At 42.7% G+C, this 21,895-nt stretch overlaps 1 protein-coding gene across 2 annotated transcripts in view; it reads right to left on the minus strand.

Moving 5' to 3' along the window:
• Positions 1-21,895, minus strand: part of VPS13D (vacuolar protein sorting 13 homolog D) — a 283,937-nt gene that overhangs the window by 39,697 nt on the left and 222,345 nt on the right. For both annotated transcript variants that reach the window (XM_023192002.1, XM_023192003.2), the window contains exons 65-66: positions 16,996-17,128; positions 12,756-12,951 (exon numbers count right to left, since the gene is read on the minus strand). In XM_023192002.1, the coding sequence (XP_023047770.1) occupies positions 12,756-12,951; positions 16,996-17,128 (329 nt within the window). The remainder of the gene's footprint in view (positions 1-12,755; positions 12,952-16,995; positions 17,129-21,895) is intronic.

Here is a 21,895-nt window from a genome sequence, read left to right on the forward strand (position 1 = left end):
CGACTCCCCAGTAGGCCTGTTTACCCTCGCACTGCAGATGCGGGAAGCAAACAGTGCCGCAGAGCCCCTTCTCGCTTCCTGCAAATGCGTGGTTTCTTTTCACGCTGACTGCCACGTTGCCCCTTCCTATTTCTTTTTCAGAACTGGGGAAGAACCGGTGATTTTATGTCCTTTACACATCTTTTTCTGAAACAAGCGCTTCTCTTTGAAGAAAGACCTCTTGCCCTTGGAGTGTCAAGATAAGAAAACTTTCAGCAACTTCCCTTGGAAACTACAAAACACCCATCAGCACCCAGGATCTAAGTACAGTCGCTCCCCAGCTGCTGGCCCCTCTGAATAGCTTTTATGGTTCAATGAGGGGTGGTGACAGGGCCATGTTACTACCGTAGGGTGTACTATTTCTTTCATGTTCCTGGGATCTGACAAGAGCCTTCCACAACCTGTTCCTTTACAACACACAGAATGAGAGATTAAAGACCAATACCAGACTCAAAGCAGGGGCTGTGACTGGCAACGGCTTCTCACCAGATGGATTCTCAATGTTTCAGGGAAAGAAGAGCCACAGACTGCCTGAGCAGATGCTGTGCAAATAAGATAATACATAGAGTAAATGAGATAATACACAGAACCATGGCTGAATGGATATGGGTTTCATAAAACCACACTAATTCAGAGCCACTAGTTGGAGGTAAAGGGGAAAGAACACCAAGAAAGGAAACACAAATTAGTGAAAAGTCTAAATTATAGGACTTCTGATTAAACATGACAGACCTAGTCCACAGACCCCTCTAAAGGGAAAGCAAAGGGATACAAATGGCACGAATCCAAAAGGATAAAGAGAAGGTGTCAACAATATTTTAGAAGCTGAAAAGCAGATGGACACGTGGTGCTGAAATGTAAGCCTGAGGGAGTGGAAGCCACAAAGCAGAAAGCTAATTAGGATGGTGGTGTCCGCTGCATTTCAGAAAGATGGAGGCAGCAAGTAGCTCTGAAGTCCTGGGGCATAAAGGAGAAACAGGTAGGCCTGGAGTGAGGTGAAAACAGGAAGATTGGTTAAAAGGCTGCATGGGAAGCAGTTAGAGCTGCAGGTCCCCTCTCATCCCCATTCAGTTTTGCTCCTCTCAACAGAAGCCCAGAGTCAGCAGGTCCACACTTGATCATTCCACAGTAAGGCCCCCTGAGCCTCAAACCAAGAGCTCCCAACCGGCTTTTTAGTGCCTCATCTTTAAAGAGGAGTAGAACAGATAGTCAAGAATCACCAGACATCTGGGGACTGTCTCTAGTCATGAAAGAAAAAGACCAAAACAAATAAATGGAAGAAAGAAACTCAGAATAGTACTGCTACAGTACTACTATAGAAAAATAGCTTAGAGGCAAAAATAGCTAGACAACAACCAGTCAGATGGGAGCAGAGGACATCGAGAGGGAGAATTTATTTAGAAAACAATAAATTACTCAATGCATTTGTACACATACAGAAACGTGTTTGCGCATCAATTGGCAATAGGAAGGCAGATTTTTTTTTTTTTTTTTTTTTTTTTTTTTAAAGAAAAACGAGTTACTAAGCCCAGGGTTAAAAAAAAAATGTGGAAACTAAATAAGTATTTGAGAATAAATTAGGAATGTGCAAAGAGAAAATGAAGCAGACAATATTACTGAAAGAGCAGTTACTAACTCCAGGGAGAAAAAAAACAAAGCGCAACATTTAGAAAGGAAACATCATCAAAGTGACCTGGGTGGGGAGCTTCACTGGGAATACTATTTACACAGTCATAATAATGTAAAAATGGAATACTAAGTTATTCAAAGAGGATCATATAACCATACTGAAAAACGGGGAAAGGGAATGTGTATGTATAACAACATGAAGTCAAATGATGTCAAGAAATAGCAGTTAGTTCACTTATTTATGAAATATAAAGGTAAATACCTCCACACTGAAGAAACAGCCCAGAGCGTTGAAAGTGGTTGCCTCTGAGGGAGCGGGAATCAGGGAAAGGCAGGAGATTACTGTTTTCTGGTTTTAGACATTTAGAAAGACTTCCACTTAAAAAAGTGAATACCTATCTACTTTGATAAAATCTAATTTGAAAGATAAATTTGTCATAGCAAAATAATTCAGGAAAAAATAATAGGTTTTTAAACACTGTTGTTCTTCTTTTTTTTGAGACAGAGTCTTACTCTGTTACCCAGGCTGGAGTGCAGTGGTACAATTTCAGCTCACTGCAACCTCTGCCTCCTAGGTTCAAGCAATTCTCATGTCTCAGCCTCCTGAGTAGCTGGGACTAGGGATGTGTGCCACCATGCCCAGCTAATTTCTGTATTTTTAGTAGAGACAGGGTTTCATCATGTTGGCCAGGCTAGTCTTGAACTCTGGCCTCAGGTGATCTGCCCACCTCAGCCTCCCACAGTCCTGGGATTACAGGCGTGAGCCACCACGCCTGGCCAACACTGTTCTTATTCATTGCACAGAAGATACTAAATATTTATTAAATACATCTAAGGTATAAAAAAACTAAAAAATCAGAGGATCATTAGATAATTTTATAAACAATTAGTAAAACGATAACAATTGTTTTCAAGGAGCTGTGATGGACCCGGTAATGAGGGAAAAAATGCCTGTAATTACCCCCCCCAGCACACACCATATACACAAATGCAATTTTATTGTTTTCAAGAATAAACAGTAAGTCAAATCACTAAAAAATGAGTTCTTCAAGAAAACTATAGGGAAACTTGCTTTAATGACCATGTAAGAGTGACTTAAGAATATTAACACACAAATCAAACAGCTTGGTGATGCTTCAGAGCAGTTTGTCCTCAATTATTTAAATATTTCCAGTACTTAATACCTATTAAATGCCTGAAATATAGCAGGAGTTCAAGACTGAATTAATAAATTTCTACTGTCAATTTGCCTAAACGCACTAAGTGATGGATCTGAATATCACAAGGTCAGAATGGGCTTAACTGAATAAAGTGGGCCCTCAATAGTTGAAACAAAAATAGAAACACACTTGAAGATTTGCATCGTCTCACTAAAGGATAGAAAAGCACTTCACATGTGGTAATTTGGCCTCTAACGCCTCAGGAGGTGGGCAGGTGCCAGTTATTACCACTCTAAGTGTGCTGCTGGGGTCAATCCGTAAAGTCTAGGGAATCGATGAGCCCTGGCCTCTGTCCATCCTGGCATCACTCGGCGAGATGATCGTGGATTCTAGCCAGGATTCCTGTGACCCATACTCTTCGTAACGAGAGGTGAGGTTTTGCTCTGTCTCGCCTTTGAAGTCTCCTGCAGTCCCTGGGATTTTATGATACAGTTTGGGTCACCCCTGCCATTATCGATGTTTGAAGTATGTTTGGGGAAATCTGCTAGGAGCTGTCTCTGGTGTTAACACAGAACAACTGCCTCGTAAAAACTGCTTTCTACAAGGAGTTCAAAGGAGCTTACCCAAATATTGTGGGTTTATCCTACTCCACCAACTTTGCTAGGGGAGAAAGTTGAGGTTTTGGCAAGTGAATTCTGAAACAGATACACCTTCTCGAGTACCTGCAAGAGTCAGGGCAGTGCAAATACAACCAAGCAGCCTTTGGACAAGATCCTGCACTTTGAAGTAATCTACTCTACACTTACTATCCTGCCGAAATGAAAATTTACTGGGATGGTAGGTTAAGGTGAAGGACTAAATTAGGTAAATTATTGTAAGAGGTCTTTCTGATATGTGATAAAATTTTTCCAATTGTTACTTCCAGAATCCCAGTGAAAGTCAGGAGCAAACCAGGAGGGCTGACAACTGTTGGCAGGAAGCCAAAGGGAAGCATTGCATTACAGCGGCTCCTACGGTTTAGTCCGAATTAGCCCATCATTTGTCAGCAAGATGACGGATTATCAATCACCGTATTTTCAAATAAAGCAGCTTGTCAAAAAAATTAACCAGGTACATTTGTTGGCTGGTGGCATGTATGCAGAGTCACAGAAGGCGAGGAGAGTGGCACCTGCACATTTTCATAAATCACTTCAGTCTTGCTAACTGGAAAACAGCTGTATTCTCCTATCTGCTTCTACAGTCAATCTGTTACAATATCACACATTGTGTAACTTCTGGAAAACTCCACTGTATACTCTTTAGAGAATACTATTATAAAAATTGTTATAAATTTTTAAATCTATACATTTAAATTTAAATCTATAAACATAAATTTAAATTTATAAATCTATAAATTCATATATAAGTATATGAATATATACAAATAGGTTTTAGGTTATGGATCTGGGGTTCCCCAGGGGGTCCCTAGCCCATATTTGGAGACCCTCTGTTCTAAAGGAACCCATATGTACAAATTCTCTCTGCTAATCAGAAAGTGGTTTCCTCAATGTATTTAAGTAAATCCACTAAGGATATAGATAAGTAACATTATTAATTTGAATTATATAAGCCCAATATAACAAAAGTTTTTTTTTGTTTTTTGTTTTTTTTTGTTTTTTTTTTGAGACAGGGTTTCACTCCCATCACCCAGACTGGAGTGCAGTGGCGCAATCTCAGCTCACTCCAGCCTTGACCTCCTGGGCTCAAGCGATTTTCTTGCCTCAGCCTCTGGAGTAAGTGGGACCACCATAGGCGTGTGCCACCACACCCGGCTAATTTTTGTATATTTTTGTAGAGACAGGGTTTCACGATGTTGCCCAGGCTGGTCTCGAGCTTGTGAGCTCAAATGATCTACCTGCCCCAGCCTCCCAAAGTGTTGGGATTACAGGTGTGAGCCACCACACCCAGCTTCTTTTAGAGTATATTGTGATAAGAACGTTTTATTAATTCAATCTTATTTTTCCTCCATTTGACAAGTTAGTGAGAAATTTAGCAAGAAAATGTCTTTGAAAAGGAGTCTGGCAAAAGACTACCAGATAAAGATATCAGGGCAAGAAAACCATGGATGAATTATAACACCCAAACCTATCTTCCCTTCCCTCAATACTTCCGAGCCGTTATCTGTAATACAACAGTGAGTCTTTGAGTCCCTGCCTGTGTATCTCAGAATTCTCTTCCAGTCCAAAGCTCTCTGGGAGCAGGTGAGTTGAACTCAAACCTGGGTCCTCCTGTTAAAGATTTCAATTTTATCTTGGGCAAAGGTGGATGATTCTGTAAGGGAAAACCATGAGAGACATGGGATAGTCATGAAAACCTAAAAATAAGTAAATCCAATACCTTTACTGAGGAGTTCCACAAATAACAAATGGCTCTTCAACTTTCTCTAATGCACAAAATACAAATTTTTTTCTCAAAAAGAAATATAGACACTGTTTTATTTTTTCTTGAAGTTCAAGCCAAAAATCTCAAATGTCTATCTTATGTATGTAATATTAGGTGCCACCTTAGAGTTTTAAAAGCAAATTCACTGAACACAGAAGGGACTACAGATGTATAATGGCTACATTATTTAATTTTTAAATGGAATAACCTCAAATCAGAAAGTAAACGGAATAACCCCCAAATCACACTTCCCATTCCTTTTCTTTGCACAAGGACCTGTTGGTTGAGATGCAAGGACTGGACTTTGAAGAGATGTTGATTTAGATGTAAATTCAGTAGATTTTTTTTTTTCTTTTTACTTTTGGAGGCAGGATTGTGTGGTTTCTATGAAGTCAGTCATCTCTGCATGCCAAAAATGGCAAAAATTAGATGCTCTCCTTTCTAGAAATGATTATAATGTACCATGACCAAAAAAGTGGGTTTTCTCCTAACAGATAATCTTGCATAAAAATGACTCTTGGGATTTCAGAAATGGAAAGGCTTTTCTCAAACACGTGTGTGCATGAACACACACACTTTGCATTTTTTCCAACAATAGATCTGAGCTTTCCATAAGTTATGTTATAATGAGAATGGCATCGTCTGGGGCCTTTGAGTGAAAGGGGAATACAGTATTTAGAGTTCAGCGAGAGGGAAGAAGCCTGTCTCAGAAAATAAGATTTCTCTGCTTATGTTCCTGTGAAAGGAATTTTAACTTATAAGGCAAGAAGGACTGTTAAGATGCTTCTTTAAAATATCTGATCCTGGCTGGGCGTGTTGGCTCACGCCTGTAATCCCAACACTTTGAAAGGTCAAGGTCAGCAGATCATGAGGTCAGGAGTTCAAGACCAGCCTGGCCAACATGGTGAAACCCCATCTCTACTGAAAATATAAGAATTAGCTGGGCGAGGTGGCATGCGCCTGCCATCCCAGCTACTCTGGAGGCTGAGGCAGGAGAACTGCTTGAACCCAGGAGGTGGAGGATGCAGTGAGCCGAGATTGTGCCGCTGCACTCCAGCCTGGGCAACAGAGCAAGACTCTGTCTCAAAAAAAATAAAAATAAAATATCTGATTCTATGATTTCATCAGCTTAATTTCAGAGCCAAGTGAGACATCCAATGTCATCAACATAGACCTTAGCGTTCTTCTGGGGTTGCTCATGTAAATGACCCATCTACCTTCAAGCATTCTCTGGAAAGACCTGGTTTGGCAAGATCAGGAAGTGAGAATATATGGCTGTCACCTCACAAACATATACGCAAGGGTGAGTAGAAGATAAAGGGACTGTCACTATATCTACTGTGCCATGTTTGGGCAACAGAGGAGAGATGTGACAGTTCCTTCCCTTCCGCTGGGTATAGCAATAATTTTTCAGTTTCACTGAAATGTAATTCCTTTTTCATGATGAAACTGACATGTTAACTAACACAGTGGCTGTCCCAAGCAGCAGATGGTTACCAAGCCAAAAGACAGATATGCCCAAAGATTAGAACAGAGCCTTAGGGTCAAACAGGTACAAGTTCCAGCTTTTCGCCCTTACCATATACATGACTGTATATGAATGCCACCACAGCATACAGAACTCATCTGGAAGGAGCCTGCTGGAACTTCCTAGATGAGTATGAGGCAGGAGCCACAGGATAACATATCAGATCTTTCTGAAATGTTACTTTTACTGGGTAACAATTAAAAATATTTTCTTATGAAGCCAAACATGGAATAAAATAGAAAACCCATTTACAGTTTTAAGGAACAGGAACTCTGAAAGAAATATTGAACTTGATCCACTTGTAGATACATGGGATATCAGCCTACTCTCCTGCCTTGAATGGAATATTAGTGGGGAAAAAAGATGAACGCTGGTATATCCTAATAAACATTTGAATCTTTACTCAATTTTTACCTTTGGAAGTTCCCTAAAGGCTCAACTCAAGCCAATTCTGCTTGATGTGCTATGTGTAATACCAAGTATAAGAAATAGCTGCTTTCAGAGCAGAGTAATTAAAAGCAGTATTACCCAACTAGTATGAAAAAGTTAATGGAAGCATTTCCTAAGTTCTCTTTGCAGACTTTTTGCTGACCTGTCCAACCTGACTGCATTCAGGCTCTAGTGACCCAAGAGAGTCTTAGTCCTCTTATCCTGGAGAATCATGAGTAAGGTGCAAACACTGTTAACGAAAGGGGCATTTCCTTAAGAAAACCCATTTCCGTTTCACGTCTAAGAGGTCATTCACCAGAAGTGTCTTAACAGATTTTGGGTGGTGTGTTGGGACTGTTTTTACTGAAAAAGTCAAATATGCCCACCATAAATCTTTTCTGTGAAATCAACCAAAAAGTTTCTTTTTCAAAAGCTCTCAGAGCAAATGGAATTTACATATACGTGCACAATCTGAGGGTCCTGGGATTCCAGAACATTATCAGTCCTGATGGCTATATTCTTCAACACTGATCTATCATTATCCTTCAAATTCCCCTTCCTCCTTATCTAACTTAAATAACAAGATAAGCTGCAACACCCCTGAGCTTTGCTAAATTAGTTTAAATATTTCAAGTTCTGCCAACTCCTACTTCTCTCCCCACTTTTGGGTCTTGACTTAAAAGGTGAAGAAATATTTTAGAGGAAACCTCAGGGCCCAGCTTCATAAATCTTCATCTGCTACTTCCCTAAAATGTCATGCACCCCATAGTCTGCAACAGATGGTATCTGGAGAAACAAACAAGCAAACACATAGTGAGAGGAAGACATTCCTTTCTTCTCAAAGGTATTTTTGCCTTCTTTTGTGAAACGGCTGCTCCTGAGTCTCTGCAACTTTCTACTAAGTATCTTTTCAAACACTACCATCAGAGGCCATCACATTTACACAGTGGACTGGGCACTCTCACATGGCTTGGCAGCTTGCTTGGGCCTGGTCTGTTTGAAGGGTAGCAGGCTCTTCACATAGCTTCAGTGGCACCTCAAGTGTGGCTGCATCTGTGCCATTTTCATAAACTTTACTTGGGAACAGACAAATGTGGCCCAATACACGTAGGCCAGAAGATGCAACCTGAGCCAGCAGAACGTTGCCTTGGAAAAGGTTTCCTATTTCAGTTCCAAACCACACATACTTGTACAGTGAACAAATGCAGTGGGGGATATTGGTCCACAACACTCATGTTGAGGCCAAAGGCTCTGCAGTCCTCCGCCCTCTTCTCTCCCCACCCCCACCTGCCTTCCTGAGAACTATTGGGTTGCCTGGAAATTTCAGGGGAAAGTTAGGTGGCTGTCGTTTGGAATGCCAGCGCACTCCAACAAGGAGAACTTGGAAATATTTTAATCTAAAAGAACAGAATGAGGGGGGTTCCCTATAAATAAAATCATGTTCGAATAAACACAAAAAAGGAGCCAATGTTTCCTGTAAGGCCACTTTTCAGATGGATTACTGGAAGGAGTACTCTTTCACAGTTTTATGGCTTACTTTCCTATCATCTGCTTAAAATTTGGGTCTTTTAAAACATAGATGCTAAGATCTAAGCCTTTACTTGGATGAAATATTACAAAGGAAGCAGAAAGTCTCATTCCAACTGCAGGCTCAGAGGCAGAACTCTTGGACTCTTGGGTTCTATTCCTGGCTTGGTCCCTGGGCTCAGGTCAACCCTCGGTCAGAATCTCACTTCTAATCCCTTCAAATCATTTGTTAGTCCCTGTTGTCTAAACAGTGGGGAAAAACCCTGAGTAACACCCCTGGATCCTGTTCAATCAACTGGGATGGTTGGAGATGGTTATAACTCACTTCCAAGAAACCAGGGTGATTTATCCCTCGGTGATAGTGTTAGAGCCAGTATGTTCCTAAGAGATACAGTGTCATCAGAACAAACTGGCACTGAAACATTTCTCCACCTGCAAGGATCTCTGCACTCCTTTAATAGGACTTTAAAATAATATCACCCAGCATTTTTATAGTTCTTTATAGCTTCCACATTAAAATAACTCTGGTTGGGCTTCAAACTTCTGAGAAGCAGAATAAACAGAGAAATAAATTTATCCCCAATTTATAGATGAAAAAACTAAAATTGAGTCTTACATAGATGTCTTGACTTGACCCAGGGCCCAAAGCTAATAAGTAAGGAGGCTGGGACTCTGGCCTGTTGTTTTCCAGATCAAGCGTTCTCTCTCTTTGTTTGACAGGGTCTCACTGTTGACCAGGCTGGAGTGCAGGGGCACAATCATAGCTCACTGCAGCCTCAACCTTCCAGGCTCCAGCAGTCTTCCCACCTCAGCCTCCCAAGTAGCAAGGACCAGAGGTGCACACCACCATACCCAGCAATATGGTGCCCAGGCTGGTCTCAAACTCCTGGGCTCAAGTGATCCTACCACGTTGGCCTCCCAAAGTGCAGGATTACAGGTGTGAGTCACCATGCCCAGCCCAAGCACTCTCTTCTAACGCATGGCTCCTCATGAATACTTCTGGACCAGGACAAATGGACTGAGGGACAATGCTGATACGGCTGCTATTTATCCCTTCAGGAAAATCTGTAATTTTGGCTTTTTCTGCACAAAAAAGGACACTGATCCACTAATCCAAACATATGCCCCTCTCGCCTCTGCCCCACTTGCCTCTGGCAACTTCTGCCATGGCTCTCCTGCTACTGGCACCTCCAGGAATAGAGAAGGGATGTGGAAGTTAATCCCCCTCCTTTGAGGATATATGAAGACGGGCTGTGCCTCAATTATCATGGTGGTTTTTGTTTCTAGGAGGAGTGAATGGTTAGGCAGATAGCTGTGTCATGAAACTTGCAGTTAAACTTCGTTATTCATTTTTTTCTTTTTTTCTGCAGCCTACAAACTTGGAACTTGCAGTTCAACTTCAATTAGGCTGCCCAATTACTGTCTGCTTTGAGTCAAGCTGCACAACTTTTCTATATCCCGAGTGCCTCATCTACATGGAAATGTAAAACTTCATTGGGCTGAGACGAGGAGTGGCTGGTGCTGACTGTGAATGCCTCTCCAGTGCCTTTGTGAGGAGCATGGTCTCTGCTGCTGAGGTCCGGATAAGGCTAAGGTGGCAGGCCAGAGGAACCAGAGAAAAATGCAATGCTGGTCAAGACCTGAATCATGTCAGCGTGTAGGTAATAGTAAAGTAAATCTTGAGTCAGCAGGGAAGTAACTATCTGGAATGCCATATCTTGACACTAACTGACTCTGAAACACGTACAAGAGAAATCCAATGAGCCCCCACCCCACAGACCGAGGCAGCAGGGTGCAATGCAGTGCTGCTGGACACAGGGTCAAGAAATAGGCTGGGTATGAGTCTAGGTCTACCATCTCCGACCAGCTGTGTGGCTGTGGACAAGCTCCATGACTTCAGACAAGCTTCTCTGGACTGTCTTGTCTTCATTTGTAAATCAAGTATGAAGATTAAATGGGATTCCACACGTGGAAGCACAAAGACAATGCCTGGTACACAGATAAGTTCCTTCCTTTTGGTGTTGCACACACAGTAGTTCCCTTTTACCTGGAAGGTGATTCTCTCTTCTCTTCACCTGGCCAACTCCTACTTCATACTCCAGGCTTCACCTCAAATATTACTTCCCTGGAAAAGCCTGTCTCAACTCCCCTGATCACTAGGTTAGCCACCCTCCTTCTCCCCATCACCTTCTCTGATCATAGTCTCACGGCACCCTGTAAGTCTCCTCTATGTCATTGTCACAATTTCAGCAAATAAGTGTTTATATGATTGTTTTATGTTTGCTGCCCTGCTTGATTATAAGCTCTTTGAGACCAGGGAGAGTTTTGGTTTCTGCTATTCCCAACCCTGAGTTCATAGGGAATTTTCAATGACTATTTACTGACAGGGAATGAGTAAATGGCAGCTATGGACTGGCTGACACAAAAATCACACGGCAATGTTGAACAACTAATAAAGACGACAAGAATGTCCCTCTCAAAGACATTCTTTCTGCAGTGACTGTGGCCACATCACTTGTGCTCCTAAAAAGAATGAAAAATCTCATCAAGACTTTCAAGCTGACAATGTATAAAATTCAAGCCATTTCTTTCTTGTCAACATTATTAAAACTTCACAGCACAAAATCATCTTTAAAAAATTTATCACATATACCTTGAACCCTTTTTGTCAATCAATCCCTTGGCTATTTTGACATGTTAAGAATACACATGCTTCTTTGGGAACTCTTAGGCGTCTTCAGCTTTACACTTCATTAAGTCTTATTATCTTAACAAATACTGGAGGTGGACTTCTTGGGCTTCGAGCAGAGATGGAAAAACTAACTGGAAATACTTTCGAAGCCTCCTCACTGCCTGCCCCTCCCCACAACTTCGTAAATGCTTCAAAATATACTCAAGGATTGTTTTAGTTTTGTATCTGAGAATAGAATGTAACTTAACTAAAGTAAACCATACAGAGTTTACTCAGCTGCTTCCAGATGGAAGGCATTCTGGCACAGCACACTGCATGGCCCCAGTCCACAATCGGAGCGTTTCCCCTACTGCAGTAATGTGTCTTCAGTAAGTTTTCCTGGTGACAGACAAATGGATTCACTTCAATTGGGGACAATTTCACTTCACATCCTATTTGAGGGAGTGACAGAGTGTGGACGTGGGCCAGGCCCTAGGCATTCTAAAAGGGCGTACTAATTCACTCAGGGAAAATCTATTATCAAGGCAGCAGCAAAATCCTTCTGGGCTTAAGTCGAGTCTAGCTTGGCTGGGCCCTTAACATTCATTATACCCTTTGTTGATAAGAATCCCCAACTAGTCACTCTGGAAAAGGAAAGCTAAAATAGGCCATTCAAGCAAATAGCTATGTTAAAGTGGTTGGGTTCTGTCGGGTGTGGAACCATATGGGCTGTCCCTGATTTCCAGTCTCAGCTGATATCAAGGCCAGGCGGCAATCCCACAGCAGAACTGCCGACCTGCTGGGGGGATAGGGGGTGGCAGTTTTCTTTATGAGGCTAGGGCTGGCACTTTCAAGCGGAAGGAAAATTAAGAAGGAACAGACCCACGTGGTGAACTGCAACTGCGGGGATTCTAGAACTATACCACGGGATGTACGAGTAAGAACCAGATTACAATCTGACAATTTTCTTCATGGGCATGTGGGGATCCAGTTGGCTTGGTGAACAGAAGAAGCTTCTAACAATTTAATCCTATTTCTGACCTCTCTAGTGGAGAAAAATAATATACTCATATACACCTATATATAAAACATGCTATATATACATACATATATAAAATACGAGATATATCTCTCTCTCTCTCTCTCTCTCTCTCTGAAAAAATTCATGCCAGGTTTCTGTACCTCATTTTCATGTTTTTATTTTAGGCGGATCAGAAATTTCAGTTACAAGTATTCGAATTATAAACCGTATAACTAAGAAAGTGCACAATTAAACACATCAGTATGGATTAGAAGCAGCAGCAGACCTAGGCTGGAAACTGTAAAAGCCACTCTTCCCACGACCACTGACCTGGGGCCACTGAGCGTGGCTGTGTCTCTCACCGCCTGGGCTGTTTCTGATGCAAAATCCAGGGCGCCTGCCACTGGCTTGGTTACAGTGCCAACAAGCCCTTTCCCAAGGCCAGATATGAAACCGCTGACACCCCCTTCTGTTTTCACACCTTCCATTGTCGAAGTTATAACACTGGTCAGTCCACCAATGATACCTAGTGAAAAAGACAAGGACTGTCGTAACCTGACAAGGACAAAAGCAAAAGCATTTAAAGCCAAACCCTTGATTATGGAACGATAACTTAAGGCCATTCTATTAATCTCTGTGCCGGAGAGGCCACAGACAGGCCAACTCACAGACAGAGGATCCTGCAGATTTGCCCATTAAGTCTAGAGTCAGAGGATATATGTTACATGTTAGTCAGAAGTAAAGTGTGTTCCAGTTTAAAAAAAAAAAAAAAAAAAAAAAATCAAAGAAAAGCTGAGAGGTTAACAGTGGCCAATTTTTCGATCCCAGAGCTTGGGCAGCCTATGGACGATCAGGAGAGGATATAGATAGAGGATTACATCAATAGGAGACTAGAAAATCGGGCCTTTGGGGAAAGTTTGAAGATGATGGCATTCTATGACATATAAGGCAGAGGCTGGGCGCGGTGGCTCACGCCCGTAATCCCAGCACTTTGGGAGGCCGCAGCGGGCAGCTCACGAGGTCAAGAGATTGAGACCATTCTGGCCTACATGGTGAAACCCTGTCTTTACTAAAAATACAAAAATTAGCTGGGGATGCGTGTCTGTAGTCCCAGCTACTTGGGAGGCTAAGGCAGGAGAATTGCTTGAACCCAGGAAGTGGAGGTTGCAGTGAGCCAAGATCGTGCCACTGCACTCCAGCCTGGTGACTGAGATGCCGAGGAAGGGAGGGAGGGAAGGAGGGCAGAGAGAGATAACTAAATATAGTTGTTCCTTACTATCCATGCAGGATTGATCCAGGACCCCCTGCAGATACCAAAATCCTAGGATGCTCAAGTCCCTTATATAATGTGCTGTAGGTGCTTGCATATAACCCATACACACCATCCTGTATAGGTTAAATCACTTCTAGATTATTTATAGTAGCTAATACAATGCCCACATATCACTTCATTTGTGTGGAGTCAACACAGTATTTGAAACGTGAGGCAAATTCAAATTTTGCTCTCTGGCACTTTGCGAAATCTTTTTTTCCCCAAGTATTTTCCATCCATGGTTGGTTGAATCTGTGGATGTAGAGAGCCGACGGTATACATTTGCGGTGCAGTTTTCAAAGAACACTATGGGGATGACTGGCCAACCCCACAGGATGTTTGAAATAAGGTAAAAGTTACTGCATGCTTTGATGAAATTTGGTATAGGCGATTATATAAAACCTTCATGAAGAGCACCCCAAAAAGCTGTGAAAGCTGGCTGGGACCCTCAATGAAGTCAGTTCAAAAGACCAATCCAGGTCAAAAAGACATTCCAAACATTTTGCAAGTTGACAGCAATGGCCGAAAACACCTTAGAAGAGGCCAGAAGCTGGCAGAGGCTGAAGAGGTCACAGTCACTGAAGGGAAGAGGCAGCCTGTCCGGGGAGCATCTCCAGGACCTGTGCCAGGGACACTCACAGGATGTTTACCCTCTGACAGTGGGGTGTGAGGAAGCTCTCTAGACTCTTCAGCTCTAGTGAGACAAATTGGTAAAGGAAACTCCTTGGGTGAGAATGCACTAACAATTCACAGCGTTTCTTTTGGATTCTGGGTAAATTTGCTCCAATGAGGCAATATCTCTTTCCAAAACTTTTTTTTTTTTTTTTTTTTTTTTTTAAGAAACAGGGTCTCCGTCTGTCACCCAGGCTGGAGTGCAGTGGCGTGATCACAGCTTGCTGCAGCCTTAAACTCCTGGGCTCAAGCAATCCTCCCTCTAGGTCTTCTAAAGTACCGGGTTTACTGCCCGGAGCCACTGCACCCAGCCTCTTCCCAAACTCTGAGAACAAAGTTCTTGGCAGAGCACACACAGGATAGGAATTCAGACTAGGACCTGAGAGACAGAACATGCCTGAACCTGGGTCCAGCAGAGCCTGCAGAGAGAACTGAGCACAATTCCCAGTTCTTAACCAAGGGGATTGAGTGGATTCTGTTTCTTGTCATCTTCTAAAGGTCTTTTCATCCTAAAGGAAGACTCTCACTCTAGGACACTGCCTTCATATAACCCAGAGCTCAGTGGATCCTCTTTGGATGAAGCCCCTGGCTCCTGGAGAGGCTGTACATATTGTAGGAATGATTCTTGATGAGAGGTGATTTTGCAACTTTGAACCAATCATGCATTTTTTCAGCACATTTGTGTGTTCATCCAAAAAGCGAGGACAGTCATGCTCTCTCCACACCGCAAGGATGCTGGCCAGATAAAGGCCACCATACATAACAAAGCATTTCATATTCATTTTAAAAGTCTTGGAAAAGTCTAATGTACTGTCATTACTAGAAAGAATGATTAAACCTTAACCCCAAATGATTGCCCAACACTCAACTTTGAAAATTCATAAACAAGTTACTTTCAGCCAAATTTCACTTCTGGCCTGATGTTTCCTTAGGGACAGCTCCCTTTACGGTTGGGCAGCCTTAGGAAAAGCAAAGGCATTTTGATCCAAATCTCACCATTAGGAAAGCTGATAAACAAAAAACTCTATTCTAAACGTGTCCTAAGCACAAATAGATATATAATTTTTTACTGTTTATATTCCTTCCTCTTCTTCCAAATGTAGATAATTAATACTGATCAGTCTTGATAGGACTCTGATAGTTTTGGATGGTTCCTAAGGATCTGGTACAAAGAGTTTAATTTACTAAGCCTTACTATGCATGAGCTACGTGCCAGGTGTCATGTGAGGTATGCAAGGATAAAGGTGAATACAAAGTGGTCTTTCTCCCCTCCTCACGTTCTCAATCTATCAGAGACCTCGATGTACACAGTTGGTGACATACACAACCCAGACTGTGCTCTGTCATTAACTCTAACAGGGACTAATCGAGCTGGGAAAATGTATTTGAGTTGGGACTTACAGGTTGAGTAGGATTTTGATAGACAAGGAAGTGAGGCAGAGGAGGGAGAGCAGGACCATGCATGAGCAAGGACTTGGAGGCACACCTGGGAAGCAGTACCTAGCTCTGTGTGGCCAAAGTGCAGCATGGCTGAGGGACGGTGGTCGGAAAAATTGACTGGATTTATAGTTCCAAGGGCCTTGGATGCTGTACTAAGAAATTGTTAACAAAAATGCAACAAAAGGCATTTTTAACAGAATTAAAGCATTAAAAGTCAGAATTCAAAGTCAGAGACCAAATGCATTCACACCATCAACAACATCTCTTAGGCAGATAAATTTATAATTTTAGTGAATGCACATTTATGCAAAACTAAAAAACACCGAGGCTACAAACCTGGCCGCCAATTCCCCGTTTCAATTTCTTTGGAAGGAATGATCACTAAGAAGGCAGAGGTTACAATTCTAAGAAGAGAAGCAGCAGCTACAATTCTAAGAACAGGTCTAGTTGATTACACCTTATGATACTTTGGGAACAGAAGCCAGAGAACGAAAGGAATTGCAATGTGCACAACATTCAGAAAACGAATGAGGAGTTCTCACAGGCTGTCATATTTCAACTGCAAGGAGGATAAAGTAAGAGAGCTTGGAAGGTACACCAACACAGGATTCCCTCTGTTGTCAGCTTTCTTTTTTTTTTGAACTGGAGTCTTGCTCTGTCACCAGGAGTGCAGTGGCATGATCTCGGCTCATTGCAACCTCCACCTCCAGGGTTCAAGCAATTCTCCTGCCTCAGCCTCCTGAATAGCTGGGATTACAGGCGAGTACCACCACACCTGTCTAATTTTTGTATTTCTAGTAGAGACGGGGTTTCGCCATGTTGGCCAGGCTGGTCTCGAACTCTTTACCTCAAATGATCCACCCGTCTCAACCTCCCAAAGTGCTGGGATTACACGTATGAGACACCGCGCCTGGCCTAATTTTTGTATTTTTAGTAGAGGCTAAAAGGGGTTTCACTGTGTTGGCCAGGCTGGTCTTAAACTCCTGACCTCATGATCCGTTCTCCTCGGCCTCCCAAAATCCTGGGATTAAAAGCTTGAGCCATCACGTCCAGCCCAGCTTTCTTTTTTTATAGCTGCAATCAGATTGGTACAAAGGCGCCTCTGAGGACTTGCAGCAGCAGAGCCTGATGTCACCTGCGACTTACCATGAGCCAGGCCATGGATGCCGGCTACAAGGTGCTCACCACTTGTAGCTGCGTGGTACCTGATGTACTCCCGCTCTGACTGATGCCGATTGTCCATCGTCTTCCCTAAGCCATCTGATAATGTGCCAGCAAACTAGAATGAGTTAAAAACAGGAAAAGAGTTTTCAAGTCTTAGCACTATTTTTACTATTTAAATTACTTTAAACAAATTTAAATACATTTTAGATAAAGCCCATGTTGGTCTGCAGTGGTGTGATCTCATCTCACTGCAACCTCCGCCTCCCAGGCTCAAGTGATTCGCCTGCCTCAGGCTCCCAACTAGCTGAGATTACAGGTGCGTACCACCACACCTGGCTAATTTTTGTACTTTTAGTAGAGGTAGGGTTTCACCATGTTGGTCAGGCTAGTCTCGAACTCCTGACCTCAAGTGATCTGCCCACCCAGGCCTCCCAAAGTTCTGGGATTACAGGTGTGAGCCACTGTGCCTGGCCAATAATTTAAATATAAATAAATTTAAATATTTTAAATGCAATTACCTATACTGTCTGCCCCAGGTGAGTGGTTCTCAAAACGACTGAGCACACACAAATTGTGGGATGCATACAATGGAGGACACTAGGCTTTGCAAAGCAACTACTAAAAATCTTTAGTGACATTCACTTTCCAGAATACTACTCCAAATGTACTGAAAAAATGAGAGGCATAACAAAATAGTCTTGAGGGAGGAGAAGTGAGCTTCGGGACTGTATCATGGTAAGAACATAGGCTCTTTGCTCTAAGAATCAGTGGAATTCAAAACAGGAAATGTGTCAGTTGCTTTAGGGTTTGGTATCAAATATTTGGAGACATCAAACTCCCTCCAGTAATGCTCTCTTTCATTTATTCAATAATAACTGAGTACCTATGAGGTGCCAAGCTCCATTTGTCAAAAGCCAAAAATGAAATCGATGGAAAGCTGAACAGGTTAGGTCACCTTTCATAGGAGGTGGCAGACTTGAACTCATGATTTCAAATGCAAACCCACCCTCTCCACAATTCAGAGATTTTATTTACCCTGGCATACTTTAACCAGAAAAGCTGTCTCATCCATCAAAGCTGGGATAAAAAGGACATAAAACTCTGTTTTGTCACAAGACAATCTGAAAAGGTTTAAAGTGACAGTTAATAAACCACAGAGTACTTATCCTCATCATTCAGGCATAAAAAGAAAAGGATATCAAATATATAATTAACCTTCTCAGGAAGGATCTACCAAAACAAGTGGTTTAAGTGCCAATGACCCAGGACTAACCTCTTAGAAAACTCACAGGAATGTTCCTTAGATACAAGGCTCAGGGGAAAGCCTCGAGGCAAGCTGCCTGCCTGGAAGGCCCAGGAACTGGGTGGCCATCTGGGGGCCTGTTTCTTTCTCCTTCGGCAAGGGGGTTGGGATGCGTGTTACACAGATCAGATCTGCCTTGGAAACCTCAGTCATGAGGATTCTTGACACAAGTGCCATGTGAGTTCTGGGCACAGAAGAGGGACTAGGGAACACAGCAGTAATTCCATGTCAAGTGACGGTTCCTGGAAAAAGCTATGGGAAGACTCATGCCTTTTACTCAGGCCAAATATTTTACAACCCAGGGCAGTGATTCCTGACCTTTCCGGAGATGTAACCCCTATCGTTATTTGTTTGCCTTCTGCCTTGCCTTCCACATCACTGCCTGTCTAATGAGAGAATTAAAGTTAACGAAAATTAATAACTTCCTTTAGGACAACTGGAAACACCACATGATGCTGCTGGCACCGTGAATCACTAAGGAGTGGCTTCAGTCAGAGACCCCATCCAAGAGTTACCACAGTACAGGAGAAGGGCCGCAAGCTGGGGCATCTGACCAAACCCGGCTCCAGTCCTCCCTCGACCATTCTGGTAACTACATGACCCTGAGCGAGGTGGCCTACCTCTGAGCCTCCTCTGCATCCAGAGAACAGCGAGAGTACCCACTTTGTCATGTAGCTGGAAGCATTCGTGACAATGGCTCGGGGGCCTGGTATCTAGTTAGCATTCTTACTGTTCTTATTACTCTGCTACTAGTCCAAGGAGGAACATGCTGCACTGTTTGAGGGAAGCCTGTGGGAGCTTTAGAATTATGGTCATTTGCACTACAGTTTAATGTAATAAGATCATCTCCTTCCAGCAGATAAACACCAGCCTCCCAAGCAAGTTTTTGGAGTGGTACCATTTATAACATTAGAGTGCTGGACTCTGATTTCCAAAATCCTTTCCAGCTCTGGCACTGTGTGACCTACGACCCAAGGTAGAATGCCTTTACTAAGCACTTTCTCTGGGCCCAGGACAGATTTAGGTACTGCTGAAGACACAAACAGCAGCCTTGAACCCTGCCCTCAAGAACTGACAGTCTCTTTGAGAAGGTAACAATCGTATACACAAGACAGTCAGCAGGAACCCAGGACACAAACTACAAAGAGGAAATGTGACCTTTGTTTTGGAAAGAATCAGTAAGAGTCCCTGCTATGTTTAGAATTATGTAGGCACCCAGCATTCTTCAGGTTCTGGACAAAAACGTGTCTCTCTGGTGCCCCAGATGCTTTGAGAACCACAGTTATGTGACGTGTGTCCATGTCCTGTGTGTCTCCAGGGGACACATCTCCACCTGAAGAGACTCAGGAGCAATGCAGCCATTTCAGGGTCTTATTCAGGTCTTTCCTGTTTCTCTCAAGCTCTTACATTCTTTGAGAAGAGACTTCCTTGGAAGAGAGGTTGGGTAAAGTGCTTTTTACCTATTGCTGGCAGCTAACTAGGAGGAAGTTAAAAATCCCATAATACTTTCCCCTGCCAAGAGAATATGGGAGAATAATCTAGGCAGAACGCCCAATATCACTCCCTCTTCTTCTACTCCCATCAAATTAAACGAGTTTAATATCCAAAGTTGATGAGTGAGCCTATGCCAAAAGCTTAATTTCCAACTAAGTCTGCTGTGGCAGCCTCAGCTCCCCGGCACCAACTGGGTCCTGGGTGTTCTCTGTACAAAGACAATGTACTGACCCAAGGAGGTTGGGATGAGATGACGTAAGAGATCACTCTTCCCTCTAATGCTGGATTCTTCTGTAAGGTGAAGACCTTTGCCATGGAAAGGTACCTACACCTATCTCAACTTACTGTAGGACTTTTCTCTGAATTCCTGTTTCTCTGTCCATAAAAAATTGCTTGTGCAAGCCAACCGGACTTGTCCTTTGTCACTTGTTAACAGTCAACCATTACAAAAGTCTTCACTTACCCCTAGAAACACAGCTTTGAGAACTCAGAAAACTTGAGTAGATGTTAAAATCTATGATCCAACCAAACCTGTATTGATGAGTAGTTAATCAGGTTTTACTGGGAAGGATGTTTTCCAGAAACTAAACCAAAGTCAAAGCAAGATGATGGATACAGTGGTAAAGGCAGGGCCCTGGGCCAGTTCACTGCACTCTGAGTATTGAATCCAGACTACCAAAAAGCATGTGGCCTCCTTTTACTATGGAGGAATTTAGTCAGACAGCCTTAATTCTACCTCATTCCCCACCTCAGTGGGAAGGTAAGTCCTGCCCAGCTGTTCTTTCTCCCTCAAAGACAGCAGAAAACACACAGGCTGTGGAGGGAGGGAATTCCAGTGGTGCTCATCATGGGTGCCCTCTGGCCTTGGTCTTCTCTGAAGCTTGGAAGCACTTTTTTACCCAGGTCCTTGACTTTGAAGATGGTCATCAAAACAGCAGAGATACCCAAAGAGTTACACCATCATGTAGGGAGTGACTGGTCCAGGTCATCTTTCATGATCCCATCCTCCCACTGTCTTGTGACAAGTAAAGCCTGGAGGTGGAGGTCCAGATTATTCAGATGAAGGAGAAATGAGTCCCGATGTGAGCAAGTAGAAATCCACTACACATCCAGTCAACCAAGCAATCCAACATGTGTGGAAGCCCTACCCGTGTGGCAGGCTAGAGACAGAGAATCAGAAATCAGAAGTGCTTTATGTCTCTTGCCTTCAAGCCTTCAAGACCTCAGTAGGGAAGTATGGATGTGACGTAATAGAAAGATAATCACACCTGAGTTTGAATTCTGACTGTGACACCCAACAGCTATGAGATCACAGACAAGGAAACTTTGCAGGCCTCTGTTTCCCTCCTTTTCAAAATGGGGATACAAATATTCCCTACAAAGATGCTGTAAGGATTAGGCAATACATGTAAGGCACATAGCACAGAGCCTGATACATATGAGTCATTCAATAAAAACAGTATTATGTTATCTAAACTTCGACTTCTTCATATGCAAAATGGGAATAATTGGATTCTGCAGGCCTGTCTTGAGGATTCAGGGATAGTGTGCACGTAAAGCATGTGGCATGGCATATCGCCCCTAGCAAAGCAGAAGCTACCCGCAGCAGGGCATAACAGCCCCAGCGTGTGCTAGGCTTCTAAACTGGGAAAGCAACTAGCAACTGGAAGATAATGTGCAGACAATTTGTAACTCTTTGGTTATAATACCTTAACACCAGAAGGAGCATTTGCAGAGACTTAAGTCTGCCTACCTCATTTTGTAGCAATCTCAAGTCCACAAAATACTTAAGGCTTCAAGTGCATGTTGTTCTAGCTAAAATGAAAGGTTCCAAGGAACAAAATGTCCTTCAGAAAATCTGCTGTTACACTCACAAAGACAATGATTTTCCCCTTTCTTTCACTTCAACACATGCCACACTTGTGAATTCTGGCCACAGGCCAAAGTCATTAACTTCTATAAAGCAATATTTTCAGCAAGGGGGTAAAAATCTCAGAAGTACTTCAAGATGCCAGTTCTACTGAATAGCTAACACACACTCTGTCAACACCCCCCTTCCCAAAATAATCTCATTGTCTACACAAA

This window comes from Piliocolobus tephrosceles, chromosome 1 (assembly GCF_002776525.5).
Source record: "Piliocolobus tephrosceles isolate RC106 chromosome 1, ASM277652v3, whole genome shotgun sequence".
NCBI lineage: Eukaryota > Metazoa > Chordata > Mammalia > Primates > Cercopithecidae > Piliocolobus > Piliocolobus tephrosceles.